We start from the raw sequence: 20,084 nt of genomic DNA, 5'->3' as shown, positions 1-20,084 counted from the left end.
ATCTGTGACAGTGCAGCTTTAAAGAAGAACACCGACTATTTGAAACTGGATTCAACAACACTATTTTCCCAAATACGCTCCCACAAATCTAATGTTGGCGACTTCTTTCTCAGATTTGTGATCAAATTATATTGAGTCAATGTTACTGTTCACTTGACAGACACATTTCTGGACTAAGATGGAATTTCATATTATAATACAACAAATGAAGACTTATATACTGAAGAACATTGCTGACAAACTTTAGATTAATCTACTCAGTAAGTATACTGTAAACTATGCCACACCGCTGATATAGCAAATGTAAAGTAGGCAAGGATTAAGAGAGGAACATTTTTGGCTTGTCGTAACCAAATGTGTATAATTTATGTATAAATTAGTATTTTCAAAGTACTGTCTGTCCTCAAAGAAGCACCCTGACCATTTGCATCATTTACAACCCAGGATTAATAAACATAACAACTTTTGTGCAGTTCTACAGAAATTCACTGTAGTACAGTATGAAATATTTAAAAAGTATTTTACAAAGGTGTCCTTAAATATATTGATTATCTTAAAGACATTATAAATCGCAAATAAAATTTTAAAATTCAGAATAGTGATGTTCAGTTGTTCAAAGACCAACTGCACAATTGTCAGTTATATAAATACCAGTCGGTACATAGGTAGACAGAAGTGTCAACTATAATAAAAAATATATTACCGTAACGTATGAACACCCATCTAAAATGTTACAATATACACGATTACACTTCCCTTCAAGCGGTATCACAACACGCAACTATTTTATGAATCCTTCAGGCATGTCATTAAGTGTATTATTCCACCTGTTATGGGACGAACACATGCCAGCCCTGATTGTTATATAACAAAAGCACTCTCAGTGAATGAAATATTTATAAAACTGAAGTTATTGAACGTGATGACAGTCAGTGCAGTCACCAAGTGTAGCCAGGCAGTGTGTCAGACGCCGGAGCTCTCTGTGATACTCTGGTAGCTGACGCTGATGTTCTGTTCTGAATGAATGAGACCGCTGTTCTGCCGACGGACTGCCGCCTTCTCAGAAGCCTCTCTGAAAATATATGTGTTCCATTGAACATTAAGGCCTCAAAATAAGTCTCACACGAGAGATTTGTTTGGCGAAATTGAGTTACTGCCGGATTATTTCAAATATATTTTAACCGTAACAAAGACATTTTTTATTGAAGCTTTCGACTTTTGAACTAAATCCCGTGATGCGAAATATGCCCATTTGAAATACAAGTAGCATCTGGCTAAGATGGTGATCAAAACGCCCAGCGTGAACGCGATCCGGAAACAATTGTAACGGTGTTACGTGTTAACATACTGTAGACGTTTGTGCACGCCGTCCTTGATGCGGCGTCTCTCCCGCTCGTCAATGGGGTAGCGCCACAGGGCGATGAGGGCCAAAAGAGTGAAGACGACGGGGCCAGGCGAAACAAGCAACCGAAGCGCCATGCCCACGGAAGCCGGCTGGCTGCACTCACCCGTCTTGTACCCTCCCAGACTGTCAAGTAAAAAAGGGAACTCACACAGATCCTGGGGAGTCTGCTAAGCTGTGTATTCGATCCCCACATGGGGACCTTTTCATGACCTCTCAAAAAATCACATTTCGTCACAATCGAGCTAGTAAAATACATTTGTACTAACTGAGTACGTTTAGTATTTTAAAATAAGTTTAAAAGGCGCAATAAGAGTGGTTCCGGCATTAAACACCAAATGACAACGAGCGGATAAGCAATTGAACGGGTGTTTGCGCATGACCAAGAGTAAAATTGACACATACCATAAACGTATAACCATAACCTATTGGACGATTCATCATTTCGTATGTGTACTATTTTTAATTTTTATTCCCGATCATTACCGGGACAGCTTTAAACAACAAGTTCCATTATCTTTGGAAGAAATCACGTGTTTTTGCAGTTGCATGTTTAACGGATAGAAACAGGTGTGATTGTACCGAACTGTGCACACAAACAACAGTACTACCAGAACAATACGCACCCAAGGACAAGCTGTGAAAGACCGAGCCCCACGCCTACGGAGAGTTTGTTGAAGAAGACGTAGAATGAGTAGAAGATGGACTCCTTCCTGGTACCATGCTCCAGGTAAAACTTGTCTATCACGTCAGGCAACATAGACCTAGAACAAATGAAACCGCTGGTAGTGATCACTAATACAGAACCAATGCGGTTAACATGAGAGTCTAAGAGAATACTAATTGGTTAAAAAATGAGAAAGGTAAAAAAATGCACCAACAAGAATATACGCAAGAAAATATTGGCTTTAACATCGTGACATTTGTGTTACCATGGCAACAGGAGAGCTACGGAGACTGAGAGCCCGGCCAGGAGGACGATGGGATAGAAGACGTACAGGTTCCCGTCTGGTACGTACAGCAGGCTGATCAGCGTTGGCACGAACAGCTGCCGGAAAACAGATCTGTACATGAACTGGGAGGATTAATATTACCATACCAACAGTATGATGTTTTAGCCACAACAATGCAGTTGTTCTTACAAAAGCGAATTATTTCCATCGTTCCAATGGCACAGGCTCAGAAATGACAGATTCTTATTTAATGAAGATCAGTATATATTAACTGGCTAACAATGCAGTGTATGTGTGACCATGACAACAAAACTGCCCCTTTATATACAGGGTTACTTACAATCATGCCGGTGGCAAACGTGGATTTCTTCCCAAACCGGACAATGCACATCTGCCAGAGAGGCATGGCTAAGATGCTGGCGATCTGAAATACAACATGATGATGATGATGATGATGATGATGATGATGATGATGATGCGCCAACAAAACAATCATCACCCTTTCGGTCTTTAACACCTAAAAATCCAGAATAATGACCAGTTAAGAATATGCCATTGTTCTCAATAAACAACCTTTGGATTCAAAAGAAATAGAAAACGACGAATCTTTTATCGTTGTTGGTTACAATTCTTCTCCAAAGACCCTATGTTATAGTTTACAGTACCAATTGTAATAACAGTGTAGTGAGATATGTTTGATTCTTTCAAGCAAAACGCCTACCAGAAGAATGAGTATGAATGTTGAGAAGTCGTCTTTGAGATCCACAGAATGAGTACAGTACAGGGCCAGGTTCCCCTGGACTATCTGAAACAAACAAGGCCATGACCAGCTATTCGAACGATACATCTCCTTCCCACACTATGAAATACGCGAATTTGTCCAAGGAATAATTTAGCCAGATATATGCATACAATCTTTAATTGCGCGTTGTCATTCACCATTCATGTTATAGTCTGTAGCAATATTTAACTGCGTGTTGGCATTCAACCGAATAAAGACACAATCTATATTAGGAAGTCTATTGCAGCTGGGAAAATGATTAAACCCAGATTGCAGACATGTACATAGCTCGAAGCATCATTCGATCGAGTTCGAATATATAATTGCAAAATACTGTTACAGTAGATACAACTGAATTGAAAGGCTTAAGGAAAGATAGATATTAACTTGGAATGATGTAGGGCCGGTAGGTCAATCAATAATGCACCATAGAGAACTCAATAAAGTGTGGAGGGGTGTGAACCCCAAACTCACTGCGATGGCTAGTGAGAGAAACAGGAAGGCTGCACACAGAAGCACGTATGGCCGGTAGGTGATCACTTGCCGCGCACCGGAGAAAAATCCGCCACCGTCCGCCGTATTGAAACCTATGAAAAGGAAGTAGGGTAGGATCACTTGCAATTAAAAAAAAATCTAGGAAGTATAAACTTGATACAATATGAGTGGAATCCAGGAAATATTCATTTCTCAGCAAATTATTGACGAGTTTATATAGATAAATCAATTAAAAACCGTATAAATATATTATAGTACCTGGTTTTTCCTTGGTTCCAAAGAAGACAGTAATTGAACAAAGCATATATGCTGCTATCACAACTAAAGCACCAAGGGTGTAGGACCATTTCTGCAAAGGAAAAGGAACATATAGGAATATAGCAATACTGTCAAATGCAATGTTTCGATTTCCGCTTATAAGTTTCTTCTTTAGAAAAGGAAAGTGAAATCTACTATGATTCAGAAAATTTGTTAAATAAATGCTTACAGCCGTACCTCATTCTTGAGCTCTTCCGGTTCGACCTTGCCGCCTGAGCCACAATCCCCGGACTTCCGGTACTTGGAGACGAGTTGCCCCTGCACCACGACGGCTAGCAACACACCAACCGCCTCCGAAACCATCCCTGTACAAAAGCCAAGTTTTGGAAACTAACGGCTGTACATGTTTAAGACTGAACAACGCCACGTTTTAGTGGTTTGAAAGACAAAATTATAATTTTTAGCATGTTTGTTTATTTTGCTTATTAATATTAAAAAATTCAGAAGCAGTGAAACTGTATATACGAGGAGCGTTTTATAAGTAGTGGCAACACCGGAGCGTTTCTGTTATGGAGCCTGTGTCTTGGCAGAAATAAATATTTTACTCCCTCGAAGAACTCCCCCTTTGCATCCACTCTTTTGCGCCTTAAAATCCAGGCTGGAAATGCCTTGGTAAACTCTTCTTTAAGTATACTGTATTCACTGTAAATACTGGTCTACGTCACTTCCAATGGCTCAGTGCGTCTCAAAACGACGACCGCACAGACACGGCCTAATATGGGTCCCAGCTTAGAGGTTTGGGCTGTATGGTGGATGTTGCAAAACTCGAAGATTATGATGCTGCATTTGCATAGCGGTGAAAGGGTGCATCATCGTGAAACAACTTGACACTATTCATCTCAGTACGTGGGCGCATGGTAGTATTGTGGTCAATAACAGCAGAGAGAATATGATCCCTGAATGATATGCATGTAGCTCGGATATCCGGACTCGGACTAAATCCCGTCGCTGTCACAAAATAGAGCGTTTATGAGACGCCGGACACTCACATTGCGCCTAATTATCACAAGACACATATTATTTTGTTATTTTTATTGCTGACGGGCTTATTAAACGGACCGTGTATTACCACCCGTGATAACCTCTTTTAATCGCCGAGGGCCTTTTTTTTAGATTAAAAACAATACACTGATATGTTCCCTATGTCATCTTATAATGATATATTATGGTCTGCACAGTATCAAGATCTTTGTCAGAAATCGGCCGGGCCGAGGCTCAATTTTAGTCATTATGAATTGTATGTTTGCCTTTTAAATTGCATTAAACAGATTTGCTTATGCACGAGGTAAACCCGTAAAATTTTGAAGACGATACCGTTTGCAGTGGTATGTTTAAAATGTATGTGCACGAGGAAACCGTTATTTGCCACTACTTATGAAATGCTCCTCGTACATTATATATGTTTTATATAAACAGAATTGGCTATAATGCCATAACTGTAGTTTGTACTTGACTCACTATATGCTGTGACGGAGTCCCGGTCCCGTTGAGATGACGTCACTGCCATTGTCATGGACGTATACGGCACGTGCAAGCCCTGATTGCACAAATAAAGCAACAATTTGACAATTATAATTACATATGATAACACTAGTAAAGGGGTTTCAAAAGTTGACACTATTATCAGAAGATATTGTATTTAATTACATGCTATACCTTAATTGTTTCTGGTTTAATATATCAATCGTGTATCTTTCCGTATTACTCATGTGCAATGTAACTATGACGACGCAGGTTTGTAAACATTCTAATTGGAAACAAGTATTGCTTAATTGGTAATGTTCCAGCACGTCGTACGATTATTTCCCTATTTTAGATTTAAAGGATTTATTTAAATAAATTTATTAAGTGCTTAGTTTTAAACCATAAAAGGAAAATGTGATATTTCCTTTTAATTTCATTATTTCTAGTTAAAACGTTTTTCACCTACAGAATTAAAATCTTCACCTTCAGAATTAAAAAGAAAGCAACGTCATAAAAAAGGTTATAACAAAGTTATGACGTTATGAAATCGGGAGTGACGTCATCATTAAAAGAGGCAAAAAATATGACGTCAAGTTTATTTTGTATGGCGTTTTGTCATCTCCTCGTAAGCGTATATGTTTGGTTAGCTTTTACCGGGAAAATAGCATGTGATAGAATAATCTGACCCTTGTCTCCAAATGTATTTAACTCGCCAAATGCTTGCTCACTAACACATATCCTGAATTCGTTGTGTATCATAAGGCGACGAGTGCCATATCCTATATATGCATCACTGTATTTTGTCCGTGAAAAATGGTTAGTTCTTAAACGTAAATAACTTGTGACAAAAACTGTTAACTGTTTATGCTAACCAATGATTAACAATCTTTACATTAAAGCTACCGATGCTAAAAAGCAGGTGCATGCATTGAATTGGCTTTCACTGCAAGACTCGCAACTGACCGAAAGGAGCATCTGGAACATGCAGTAGGCGACGAAGTACCAGGCGAACTTGGCCTCGACGCTCACTTCCGGTACGTACCACAGGCAGAAGTAGGCGCCGCATGCCAGCGGGGCAGAGAAGAGGATCCTAAGGGATAAAGAAATGGTTTTAAACTAGTAAATCTTGGGCCAAGCCATGGCCTTCTATCGTCATGGCATGGGTCTGACCAAGGTACGGTCTATCATGGCCTTCTACTGTCATGGCCTTCTACTCTACCTTCATGGCCTAAGTCGGACCAAGTAAGGGCATTCTACCAGCATAGCCTTCAACCGTCATGGCCTTCCACCGTCGTAGCCTTCTACCTTCATGGCCTAAATCGGACCAAGATAGGGCCTTCTACCAGCATAACCTTCAATCATCATAGCCTTCGGCCGTCATAGCCTATGTCGACCATTATAGCCTTCTACCATTATGAACATCTACCATCATGGCATTCCGCCGTCATGGCCTAGGTCAGACCAAATTTTGGCCTTCTACCGCCATGTCCGTCTACCATCATGGTAGGTCAGGCCAAACCATTGCCATCTATCGCAATGGCCTTCTACCGTCATGGCCTAGGTCAGACCAAATCATGGCATTTTACCGCCATGGCCTTCTACCGTCATGGCCTAGGTCAGATCAAATCATGGCATTCTACCGCAATGGCCTTCTAACGTCATGGCCGGCCTTCTACCGTCATGGCCTAGGTCAGACCAAATCATGGCCTTCTACCGCAATGGCCTTCTACCGTCATGACCTAGGTCAGACCAAATCATGGCTTTCTACCGCAATGGCCTTCTACCGTCATGACCTAGGTCAGACCAAATCATGGCCTTCTATCGTCGTGGCATTCTACCGCCATGGCATTTTATCGTCATGGCCTAGGTAAGACCAAATCATGGCCTTCTACCACCATGGCCTTTTACCGTCATGGTCTTGGTCGGAATTTGTAACCGAATTTCCTTTACAGTAGTATTTAAAGAGAAAAAGACTCACCATGGTCTAAATTTGCCAAAACGTGTGCTTGTTCTGTGGACGAGGTACCCGCATGTCGGGTCTGTGATGGCATCCCACGCCTTTCCCCCGAACAGGATTATGGACACGTAGTAGGGGTCAACCTGCAATATGTGGGAAGCAGCTCGTGATTAATTCAGAAATGGGATAAGCGGTCTTGGATTTATGTTCTATGATAAAGGTTTGAATGCAGGCCATATTAATGTGACATTACTGATCCGATAATGTTAGTCAAGCCACACTGGTGAAACTGGTTTGATACTATTGATACTATTATTGTTTGCGTAATTTTTGAAATAAATAGAAAAAGAAAGAGCACGCATGTAAACTATAAATTAGAATTTTGTCTGCGCCTAACATTATAATTTGAAGTAAGAGGCACCTCTGCAACTTCCAGCAAAAATATTGAGATGAAGAAGTTGATGACTGTGTTTGTGGTCTGGTATGGAGCGCCACCGACGGCGAAGCAGATCTTCCGCCAGAGCGGAAGTGACGCAGTGTGGTCGTCGGCTGGCAATTCCTGCTCCACCACTACTATCCGCTTTGTGTCGTCTGTCTCATCAGCCTGGATTATAACGGATAGGCGATATATTGAACAGACACCATGCTTTAATATGTCACGATATGGTTTCGACAGACCTTTCTTGACATGTTGAACTTCATAGACGGCATCCAACGACGACGACGGTACGTCTTAACAAAGAACCGTACTGCACACTGGATGCCTATTTTCAGCAAGTATATCTAATGTGTACGGAATCTTGTTATTATATAATAAGGACATCGCGATCATGTCCCTTGCCTTCTGAAATTTCTTAAAATTACGTTAATAAGACACGAGAGTGTATTTTCAAACTTGTGTTTTGTGTGTGTGTTTTCATGAATAGAAAAAAAAACATCCATGTTTCAAAAATATGCGCGGTAGAGAAAATAAAATGTCACATCTTTTCATGAATTTTGTGGAGAAAGCTGGTTGGTTAAAACATTAAGTTTCTGTAAATAGTCTTACATGATACCGACATCGCGTTTAATTTGAATGGGAGATTTTTTCTCAGTCTCCCAAAGTGGTTAGAAACAGCGCCAAGTTGGGTGCTTTAATAATTGACCCCACTGCATCACCGTGCAGTTTAAAAAATAAATTTGATAAGTCTAAAGGTAGTATTTACCCTCTATTGCCTGAGATATATAAGCGAAGAGAACAGTGCTGAACCCAAATTGTTAATGTGTAACAACGATGACCGAAGAGAGAATATAGAAGGGCCAGCCTCAGTGGACGTCAGGGAGGCCGCGTCCACGTGGCATCGATACTATACATATTATTATACACATGCTATTGACACTTATGTTTTATTTTACGATAATTCGTAAAAACACTTTTATGGCATTAATAAATGCCCTATTTTCATTCAAAGCTTGTGTTACGTTTTCCCTTCATCCATACGAGTTCGACCCGGCCTGTCACTTAGTACCTTGACGTTGAGCAATACATAAATATACACTGTATAGAGGCTTAGATATTACTATAGAGAATCAGAGATGTTGCACAAGCATATACTAGTAGTATTAAAATAAATTGTTTACCTGCGGAACGCTCGAACGATACATCGTGTTCCGTAAACCCCTTACTTGCAAGATTCACATTTTAGCACTAGTTTAAATTCTAAAAGGACAAATGTCTTCAATTATCAATATTTGTTTTGAAATTTTAACTTTTTCAAAAGTAAAATTAACTTCCCGATTTACAAATGATACTGAAACTAAATTATTATCATTTATGTTGATGACAATAAATCAAGTGCATATGATTTTGTTATCAAAGTACACAAGATATGGTAAATAAATACGGACAAATAGTTAATACGGACAGGGTAACCGTTAAATACATACTGATAACTAATGACCACTAATTAATAGTGAACACGTCCTATATAAATCATTGATGAATACAAAGGGGTTTCTCTCGACATTAACCCTATATATAATCTATTGACAATAGATGATGCATTGTTTCAAACTATGTACAAAATTAAACACAATGCCTGTTACATGAATGATGTTTGTAAACGCAAGTACACTTGTACCTGCTGAATGCATTTTTTGAATAAATGGTAAATTGGTAAAAACACTTTGAGCTTTTATATGAATCTTGATACATGTATTTCTTAGTAAATTATATAAACTTTTGATAAGAACTATATGAACATTGTTGTATGAATAGATCTATTTTACAAAAACGTTCCAGTTTTTCAGTTAACTGAAAAGGAAATCTCCATATTCACTGTAGAAATTGTTGGGAAAATGAAAACCATTCAATCAATAATAAAAGAAATCATCAACAGGATGAATTCACAAACATGGGCAATAAAGATCTGGACGAAATTGCACCAGCAAAAACTGATTGAAATGAGAAATCAGCTTCTTGTCTAATATTTCAAAGAACTCAGTGTAATTTAAAACCAAAGCAAAGCAATTTCCTTTTGCTCAGAATAATAACTACTATTTTATAACTTTTATTTCAATTCAGTAACACAAATATCACAGTTTCACCACGAATAAATAGAAATATTACTTTTCAAAAGACATAAAACAACATGTGCACATATAACAATTTAACATAATACAGCAGCTGATACAGCATATAAGGATGACTCAATTGAGCCAGGAGTATACAAACACTCGGTCTTGAAAAGCTAATTTGACAACTGTCTAGGAAAAAGTACATGAACCTGATTTTCTGATCAAAGTGCCCTAAACTCGTCTATCTTCATCTTCAGCAGGTTGCTTGTAATGTAACGTTCAATACAGCAGGTTGCTGATACTGTAACATTCAATACAGCAGGTTGCTGATACTGTAACATTCAATACAGCAGGTTGCTGATACTGTAACATTCAATACAGCAGGTTGCTGATACCGTAACATTCAATACAGCAGGTTGCTGATACTGTAACATTCAATACAGCAGGTTGCTGATACCGTAACATTCAATACAGCAGGTTACTATCATACCCTAACATTCAATACAGCATGTTGCTGATACCGTAACATTCAATACAGCAGGTTGCTATCATACAGTAACATTCAAAACAGCAGGTCGATGATACTGTAACATTCAATAAAGCAGGTTGCTGATACCGTAACATTCAATACAGCAGGTTGCTGATACTGTAACATTCAATACAGCAGGTTGCTGATACTGTAACATTCAATACAGCAGGTTGCTGATTCCGTAACATTCAAAACAGCCGGTTGTTGATACCGTAACATTCAATACAGCAGGTTGCTTGTAGCGTAACATTCAATACAGCAGGTTGCTTGTAGCGTAACATTCAATACAGCAGGTTGCTTGTAGCGTAACATTCAATACAGCTTTAGTGATCCAACAGCTTTTGAAAAAATGTCCGCCTTAATCCTCATGTCTGTTCAAGAATAACAATGGGTTTTAAAAATACCTGATAGGTAAGCAGCATACGGAAGCACTAATTAAACTAGAAATCCTGTTTACGAAGCGCCACCTTTGCAAACTGATGCCTCCCTTGAAACAGGAGCTAAGTTTAAGAGAGATAATATTAAAGGAGAAAACAAACAAGGGAAGATAACTTTGCAATCATGTGCCCCAGAGTTATAAATCATGGAAGGTGTACAACTTCACATTGTTATCTATATACTGTATGTTCCAAGTTTCAATTAATTGCTTCAAGCAGTTTTTAAGAGTGCCTTGACAAAGTATGCATTGTAAAAAATAAACAAAGGGAGATAACATTGCAAAAAGTGCCGCAGTGTTATTATTCCTGCATGGTGCACAACTTCACATCCGTATTAAACTATGTTCTAAGTTTCTATCAATTCATTCAAGGAGCTTTTGAGTTCTGCTCAGGACAAAATTAGGTTGAAAAAAAACAAAAAAAAACATTGTTATAAGAATAAAAAGAATAATGACAAATACAGAATGTCTCCCTTTCAATCAAAGGAAAGACATAATATGTGAGTAAAAATATGATAATTTAAAACAGTGCAAACACAGTGTCCTATTCTCATAATTGCCCAGAGTGCATTTATTTTGAAAATATTCTGTTTTACATCCATCCCTCTTCTGAAACCAGAGCATCTGCCCCTAACTGATGTGATTAACACAACACAAATTTAAGGTAAAAAGTAACAGTTACTTAATTGAACATGAACATGGCAAGTGACACCATCTACTACTAGTCTCGACAGTCCTGCACCATACGGCGGAACCTCTGTGCCGAACTTGGTCGAGGTGTGGTAGGTTTTGCTGATGAGGGTGGAGAGGGTAAGACCCTGACATCAGCTGGCTCCCCTGGCAAACCCTTGGTTACCGTGACTATAGCCTCTAGCGATGGCTGGCCGTTACCCTTAGATTTAGAGGAAATCACGTCCCCATGTGTCCTTGTAACTAAGTCTGGTCTCCCAGACCTAGACCTTGAAGCACTAAGATTACTAACGCCTACCAGCCTCTTACTCTGTGCCAATGAAGGGGCTTCAGCTTTCACATTTTCAGTTAATGTTTGCCTAGGTTTTACAGACAAATCATCAGACCTAGTTTTAGACCCGGAATGAGGCCTGATGTGTCTATTTTCTGGAGAATCTCTCCCCACATGGGATCCATGCAATCTGGTAGTGCCAGTTCCATCCGAGTTATTGTCATGAGAGGTAAATGCCTTCATTGGACCAGATTTCACAGGGTTGAGTTTACCCACACCAGAAGTTGAGGTTTTGACCTTGCTCAATGTTGGTCCACTGGGACCAAGGTTCCTGCAACAGGATAACAAATGATAAGGATACATGTAATTCTATAATCATTAACTCTTGCTAAAGCATAATTTTGTATTTATTACGTCTAATTAATAATAATATCCATTTTTATTGAGTGGTGGATTTAATCCATTTTTTTTTAAGATATTCTAAGTAAAAATAATTACAAGGCTCATTTATTACAAGATGATGCCAATGCATTTCAATGGGCATGATTTAACAATTATTTTTGCCTAATATGAATTTGTTACATCACTGATGATAACAGGGCTATGATAATATCTTAATCTTTTTCTAGACAATTTGATTTTAAATGTAAACTGTGTTACATTTGTAAGCCTTACTTAAAGTTAAATGCAGGTTTTATATTCTCGGGTGACGTCTGTGATCGCATGTTGGACAGCAGCTCCCGCTCAAGGTTTGAACGCTCATCTTTCAGCTCTATTTAAAGGGAACAAAATAATACTCCAAATTTAAGTGCTTATCAACCAGTTTTAAGACATTTTAAAAGAAAGGTTTTTGAAATGAAGGTTGCATTTATGTTTTAGCATATAATTCTTATTTCCACTGACATTCTCATACTTATTTTCACCAAAAGGGAATAAACACATATTTTATATTTTTAATGTTTACATATTTTATACTTTTTTGTTTCTTAAAATTTTACTTTCACAACAGTTTAAAAAATACTAGAAATAAATATGATGTAAACTCTAAAACACATTATGTCAAATGAAACTAATAAACTAAATAAGACCATGTGTTTTTTACTAAGAACCAACCAACAGTAGCTGCCTTACCTGTGAGCGTGGGTTCGCGGGAAATGGTGCCAACTGACTCCGCCCGGAATGTGGCCTCATCGTCAAGACAACCTTGCAGGAAGTGTATGTCCTTGAGGAGAGTCTCCACCTCCTCCTCCATAGTGCCTCTATGGGGGAATAAAGAGACCATTAAATATACACTTTAATCATGTATAAACTATAAAGACTAAAACTATATAGGGCTTGCATTGTCAAACAAGCGTTTACAAGACTAATTTGTGCTGTGGAATTTCTTCTCTTATTCAATAAACGACCCAGAATACCAACATTTACTGGGTAAGTGTACATGTTTTACTTCCCACATGTGGTCTGCCATTATGTATTTAGGCACAACACTTCAATTATTAAAAAAATTAAAATGGCATGTCTATTCCTGAAAATAAAATATTTTTAGAATTCCACCTGACAATGCTATGGATACAGTAATGGTTCTTATACTTTTTCTCATTGTATGATGTTTAATTGAATTCTAATAAATAGTTTTCTCCTGACAAGAAAAAGTAACAAAGGGCAGTAACTAAAAAAGAGTAATGTGCTTAACCATTGTGTGAAGTTAAATTAAATTTACTAGTAGTTTTTAAGTTATGCACTAATACAAGGAAAATTGCAACTGACCAACCAACCAAAGGGTGACTCCAATACACCGCCTTCAAACTTTTTGTCGGGGATATAAATAGAAAATCATGAAGCTTGTCACCTACTGTACACACACCTCATTGCAACACATGACATGCCATAGTTTATGATTTACATATAATGTTTTAATGTTGTACCTGAGATGCGTGACCACCTCGTCCAGCTTCAGGATATTCAGCTTCTCATTCATCGCCTCCACCTCCTCACTAAGTATTGATGCCTCCGACGTTCTGGAGTGATTATATCTTGTAAGGCATACACATAGAGCAATGCATTAAGCTCAAATTAACTTGTTAAGTCTAGCGATATTGGTGTCTACCTCAAACCCAAACCCAAGAGATGCCAGGTTCATTTCTTTCCCTGAGGCTTCATACAGTTGACTCAAGATGGACCCTTGTTTTGCTTTTGGCATGGGGAACATTCACTGTTAGCATAACTTTTTTTGGCATAGAAGTCCGCTGGACAACCTAATTACAAAGTTTAATTTTAGGCGTCCAAGCCATATTTCTTTCATGAATTACAGATATTAAGCATTTTCATTCTAAAATTAAGTATGGATATTTTATTTCTTATTTTTTTTTGTTTCTAATCAAATTGTCAGTAACAATGACTATCGAATAAGTTTTTAATATCTCACCTGTCACTGCAGGTGGGGCTACAGATCATAGGCGTCTCCCGCCCATCCATACTAAAGGCTGCCTGTCGGGATCCTGGGCGCACACTGTCAGCCCCTGGAGAGAAATACACATAATTTAGATATGCAGAAATCAAGAGAGTTTCACAAAATTATAGCCAAGTATAGATGAATTTTGTTATTTCATGATAGCATTTACTTTCCAGAATTATTTCAGCTTAATATAAACGAGACATTTTCCTGTATAATATTTCTATTTCTAAGTCTTAAATAAAAGGACCTAGTAGCAATGGCAAACACTCATCTTTTTTAAGTGGATAAAGGGGCATTGTTTTTTATCAGGGTTATAGGTCTTGCTACACACGTGCATATCAACTCTGGCAATAAGTTTACTAAGTTTCATTTCAATAAATTAAATGGTTTTTGAGCGAGGCACATGGTTGAAGTTTTTGCAAGCCGATTCCTACAGCAACTCCAAAGCTTTGAAAATAAGAGCAAGTATTGGAATATTTGGGTCAAGATTAAAATCTGTTATTCTCCATATTGGTCAGAGATAATTTCTTTTCATTGAGCTGGTAAAATGAAGATTTAAGACTTACATGCCTTTGCTCATGTAATATGTTTATTCACTTACTTGGAGTGTCTAGGGCATAACCTAAAACATCTACATTGTGTCTTGAAAGTAATTTCTCAGCATTTCTGAAATGGGAATACATAATAATTATGTCATAACAGGACTCAAGTCAAAAGATAAATAGAAGTAAGCTCAGAAACATTCATGTATGCATAATAATAAAATAAAAAAGTAATACACTATTGGTGTAAAAACCTTCATAATTTTAAAAACAAAATCTCTTACTACGTAGAGACTAGAGAACTAAAGAAAATAGACTTCAAGCCAAAATCTTTTCTTCTGCTGCACAGTTTTCACTCATTCAAAGAATGGTTTTTATCAGTAAAGAGGAATGACATCAAAAGCAACTCTACAAAATATACATACACTCCCTCATTCCTGGCCTTCTCTTTCACACTGCCCACAAAGAACTGTATCTCCTGTATGAGGCGGTCCCTCAGGCCAGGCGGCTCCGCAAGTTTGGGAAGAGGTTTCACTGAGGTTGTCTCCTCCCGGTAGTCGCGCCAGATCTCCAGCAGCATGTCAATCTAAAAAAGAAAAAAAATCAATAAATCCAAAAAATGGTGAACACAATATTAAAGTTAATCCCTGAATGTATTGTATGTAAACAATAAACATGCAAAGGAAAATTAAGTAATCAATAAATCCAAAAAGATGTTTCAACACTACATTCAAAATAACTTCCTTCAATTAATATATGTAAACATGCATAGAATAGAGGATAGACGTTCTGACTTAAAAAAAACAACAATAGAGGATAATGCCTATCTTAGATATGTCAAAACTGCTTTAAAGGGTTTTTGAAATACACTTTTTTTATTACGAAATAAATGTGGCAAATCATTAGCGGTGTTTAAACTAAGATATTGACAACTGGCACCCTTCAGCGAACATTGATATTTGCTAAAATATTGTCTTTGAAGACCACAATTTTCAATAGCGTTACTAGCCGTATTTAGTGATTCTTTATTACGTGACTGGTTGATTGATATTATTAGGTGATGGTGTCAATTTATTGTTTCAAAAGATAAAAAATCCATCACTGCTGTATTAGTCCCTGTGGCTTACTGGTTAAGGTGTCGGTTTTCTAAAAAAAAATCTTGACTTAACCCACGTAGGTTCACACCCTTTTTAAACCTAAATACAATATATATATTTTTTTTTAATTTTAATTGTATTTTATTTCTGCAATTTCGAGATATATCAAAGAGAAAAATGCCGTCATAATCAGTAAGTGTTTCCATTATAGGGAAAACTAACTTTTGGTCCAAAAACCTGTACCAGTTCCTTTCAATAGAATTTGTCAAAGCATAAAAATAAATACAATACTATGATTTTCATTTCATAATATTTGAGATTGCAACAGATGTACTCCTAACTTACACGAGTAATCATAATTTATCAAATGATACGTTGGTTGCAAACAGCCTAAAAGATAACACATTTTCCATACTGTACTCACCTCACTATGCAGCTCGAGACTCTGGTCTATGAGAGATTCCCCGAGCATGCTCTTGATCTCCTCCCTCTCATGGGCAGGGGCATGCTGTTGTATCAGCCCCCACAGCGATATCGGTGGCTGGTATGCTTGCAGATCAAATGGTGGGGAATCCATGCTCATAAGCACCATTGCCCTGATTTTGTGTTATTTCAGATACATTCCTTAAGCTATATCATGATTCCTGAAAACAAAAAGTTAAAATCATAATACAGTCGAAACTCGTTGGCTTGATATCTCATGGCTCGATATCCTCAACCAGATTAAAAGGACCGATTTTGTTTTACTCTATCTTCATATAAAATTCGATCGGATGGCTCGATATCTTGTGGGTCGATATTTCTCCAAGCTCGATGTCATTTTCGCGGTCCCAAGTAACAATTTTACACTTTGTTTTGTTTGCATGGGTCGATGTCATTTTCGCGGGTTCTGGTAAGAATCTCACACCTTGATTTGTTTGCTTGGCTTCATTTAGCACAAGGCACTAATCAATAAAAATTGCTTGATTTTATTATAATTACAAATCAAATTTAAATGGTTTAACAGTTTGAATAAACATGCCATCACTTTTAGTTCTGTCTCTAATTGTTATCCATGTATAAATTTCAATGCATTTTGATAATAAGCTTATAAGCTATGTTTGTGTTACTCACTGTTTAAAATTGTTTGTTTGTTGTTCTCGCATATATGTATTCTTATAATAAATAAAAAAAGTCAAATGATATTTTCTAAATATCGAAAATGTCATGTTACAGACTGAACAATGTGTAACTATGTTCAATAGATACTCTTCTCTTGGGGAGATAGCGGAGCCAATAACAAACGCGGTAAATAATATAAGACTTTTTGTAACGAATAAAAAAAACATTCTGTAAGCAATCCCACTTGGCTCAATATTCTCGACACTTGAAGTATTTAGGCTGGTCCCTAGAATATCGAGCCATCGAGTTTCGACTGTAAATGGGAAAAATATTTCTAAATCATCAAAAGATATATGTATTATACCTGTTGTTTATAAGATCAAGGGTCAAACCCTTTGGTAATTTTATGTTGTCCCAATATAACTGTTAATTTTATATAAGGGACTAGACATCAGATGGTCCATAATTCAGCAAATACAGTATTTCCTCAAAACAAGCACTGAATAGTCAATGTGGACAGTAGGAGGCCAATAATACATCATTTTACATGATTCAAAGAATATATGCAATACACATGTTGGTGCCTCATCTGAGTTTCCTTGTTTAAAAATAGCGCATAAGAGTTTCCCAGTTTAGATCATATCTGTTTCCGAGTACAGATAAATATACCGATGCTATTTTTAAACTCACTGGGATTTACGTGGTAATTTCGAGTTGGAAAATTGCCCCAAAACTGGAAAAGATCAGTAAGTAAGAATAATTGCGTTGCACACAACGTAGCAGCATTTTTTAAGGGATATATTTTTTACTGCACATGGAAATCCCTGTGCATGTTAACTGAAGTAAACCTAGGAGAAATGTGCACCAATTCTGGAGCTCAAACCACAATGGCCCGAATGCAGGCAAGGACCTCTTACCAACTGAGCTAACCAGCTGGTTCATACCTAGTCTAAAATAATAGACGTGTTATACGGGATTCTTCCAATCCCTAACGTCTAAACGGGAATGTGCAAAAAACGGGGGTGTTTTAAAAATATTGAAATTGTTTTAAGTGACGTATTTTATGGCTGAAATTGATCATAAAGAGTTATATTCATATTTTACCATGTAAGTGAAATGTTATTTTGCACTAAACAAGCATTTAATGCTTTAAAACAAGTTGTTTACCTTTCCAATAAAACGAAAGTTGACTGACACAGACAACAATTATGCGAAGGGGAACAACTCGATACAATCGTAATAGCCTCCTCCGACAAAGCTTCGAGATATAGACCTCGTTATACAATCGTAACAACTCGGCCATGGCCAAAATGTTCCGAGCGCTTTAAAACTGTGCCCTGAAGTCTTGCAGGTGCCCTTCATGTATATATCGTTATGTTTTGAAAGAATGAAATGAAGAAAAGGCGTCAAACTCATAATTATAAGTTGGATATTTATTTTTTGTGTACGGAACTAATATAAAATAACATTATCTGGTAATATTTCTTGTTTTTAAGATATTTTATAGAAGCTATATGCTTTAACCCGGAATCCTGATCGGAACAACTACCCACTTTTGATACTAAATAATTTGTACATGAGGGATTTGCCATATCAAAAATCTAAAAAAATCCGTCAGCGTACAATTATTTGAACTAGTTCATACTAGGCATTCCCACACACATTTCACTCCTCCATCTTTTAACCTTTCAGGCCAATCCAAGCAATCTTGCCTTCAATTTCTGATAGCAGGACAAAAAGTGTGTGGCTTGAACCCAAGACCGCCAGAACGGTAGCATCTGCTTCTGCTACTGTACGGTGCATGGCCTGTTACGGCGTAGCGCACCAGGGGGAGGCATTTAATCAAAATGGAGGGCGGCCCTAAAGCTCTCCACTGTCTGTGCCCACACTCATTTGACAATTTCATGACTATGGCAGACTCGATGGGATACATAACTTGTGTAAACTTTCTTTAAGTTATCCGAAATAAAGTCCGAAATATATAAACACATCAAAGACGCCATTTGTTTACCGTGGTAACGATCCAGCGAAATGTGAAAATATATCTTTACAGGATCATATACTTGCACAAAACTGAGCCGTAATTTCGGTGAAGGATATACCCTTCTGATTTATTTACATATCTAGTTGAATTAATAACAGTATAAACTTAATAAAGAAATATTACTCATTTAAGTAAAATTCCCCAAGGATATCCGGTGCGGCAGTACTTTTCATCCGCTCTATTTTGTCCCTTATGGTTATTTTACACTAATTTAATATGTCTACATGTACGGCGTTGTCAGTTTAACGGCAATAGACACATTCAGTCTGTGTGTTGTAGAATCCTTATCTGGTCAGTTCTCTTATCAAAGCGGGTGGGGAGGGGTGTAGGAGCAAATCAAATCAAGTCAAATCAAATTTTATTTTCAGTCGGTATGGCATAACAGAGAAAACATTAGCTATGAATAGATTTTGATCGACTACAGCAGGACTTTTCAACCTCAGTCATGTTAAATCGTTATCAAAATGAAGACTTGTCAACCTCAGACATTTCAACCCATATTTTAAAGACTTTTCAGCCCCTACCTGGTTGGACCTTTCATCCCATAAATTGAACCTTTTCAACCCCTTCCTTTAATAACCTTATTGATAGCCAAAATGAAAAAAAAAACCCTTTCAATTTATGTCAGTCAACGTTCATTATCTTCATAAAACAATAATATATTAAAAAAAACATAGTTAACTTCTAACTAACATTATTATTGTATAAAACAAATGCTTTAATAAAATATTCATTTTCCCTCTAGGATGGCATCGATGTACGAGTATGAACGCCAAGGTAGGCGCGGGAAGCTCCAACTATATGTTTGCTTGAGCTGCTGCTGAAGGAGGCAAAGCTAGTCCCTTGAAGGAGAAGGGGTTGGATAACACATGCGGGAGATCCACAGACATCCCGATGAGTTGTGGGAACAGTACGATGCGCATGATATCCCGTGTGAGGATTTTCTCAGAGAGGCTGTGAATATAATGGTTAAGTAAGAGTCTAAATGAAGAG

At 37.5% G+C, this 20,084-nt stretch overlaps 1 protein-coding gene across 1 annotated transcript; it reads right to left on the bottom strand.

The window, feature by feature from the left end:
• Positions 1 to 683: 683 nt before the first annotated feature.
• On the bottom strand, positions 684 to 19,208 carry LOC128215088 (uncharacterized). Its single transcript, XM_052921812.1, has 23 exons — positions 19,059 to 19,208; positions 16,371 to 16,590; positions 15,275 to 15,435; positions 14,909 to 14,973; positions 14,278 to 14,371; positions 13,778 to 13,870; positions 12,984 to 13,111; positions 12,528 to 12,624; positions 11,614 to 12,183; positions 10,880 to 10,955; positions 7,792 to 7,974; positions 7,392 to 7,513; positions 6,377 to 6,503; positions 5,408 to 5,486; positions 4,127 to 4,254; positions 3,890 to 3,980; positions 3,611 to 3,723; positions 3,077 to 3,160; positions 2,696 to 2,779; positions 2,335 to 2,450; positions 2,029 to 2,166; positions 1,349 to 1,528; positions 684 to 1,072 (listed from the first exon to the last, which is right to left on the bottom strand). The coding sequence occupies exons 2-23, from the start codon at positions 16,536 to 16,538 to the stop codon at positions 964 to 966; spliced, it is 3,006 nt and encodes a 1,001-aa protein (XP_052777772.1). The 5' UTR covers positions 16,539 to 16,590; positions 19,059 to 19,208; the 3' UTR covers positions 684 to 963.
• Between the last annotated feature and the right edge of the window lie 876 nt (positions 19,209 to 20,084).

Source organism: Mya arenaria, chromosome 13 (genome assembly GCF_026914265.1).
Source record: "Mya arenaria isolate MELC-2E11 chromosome 13, ASM2691426v1".
NCBI classification, from domain to species: Eukaryota; Metazoa; Mollusca; class Bivalvia; order Myida; family Myidae; genus Mya; species Mya arenaria.
The sequence above is the reverse complement of the archived record's forward strand: the minus strand, read 5'-3'. Positions and strand labels throughout refer to the sequence as shown.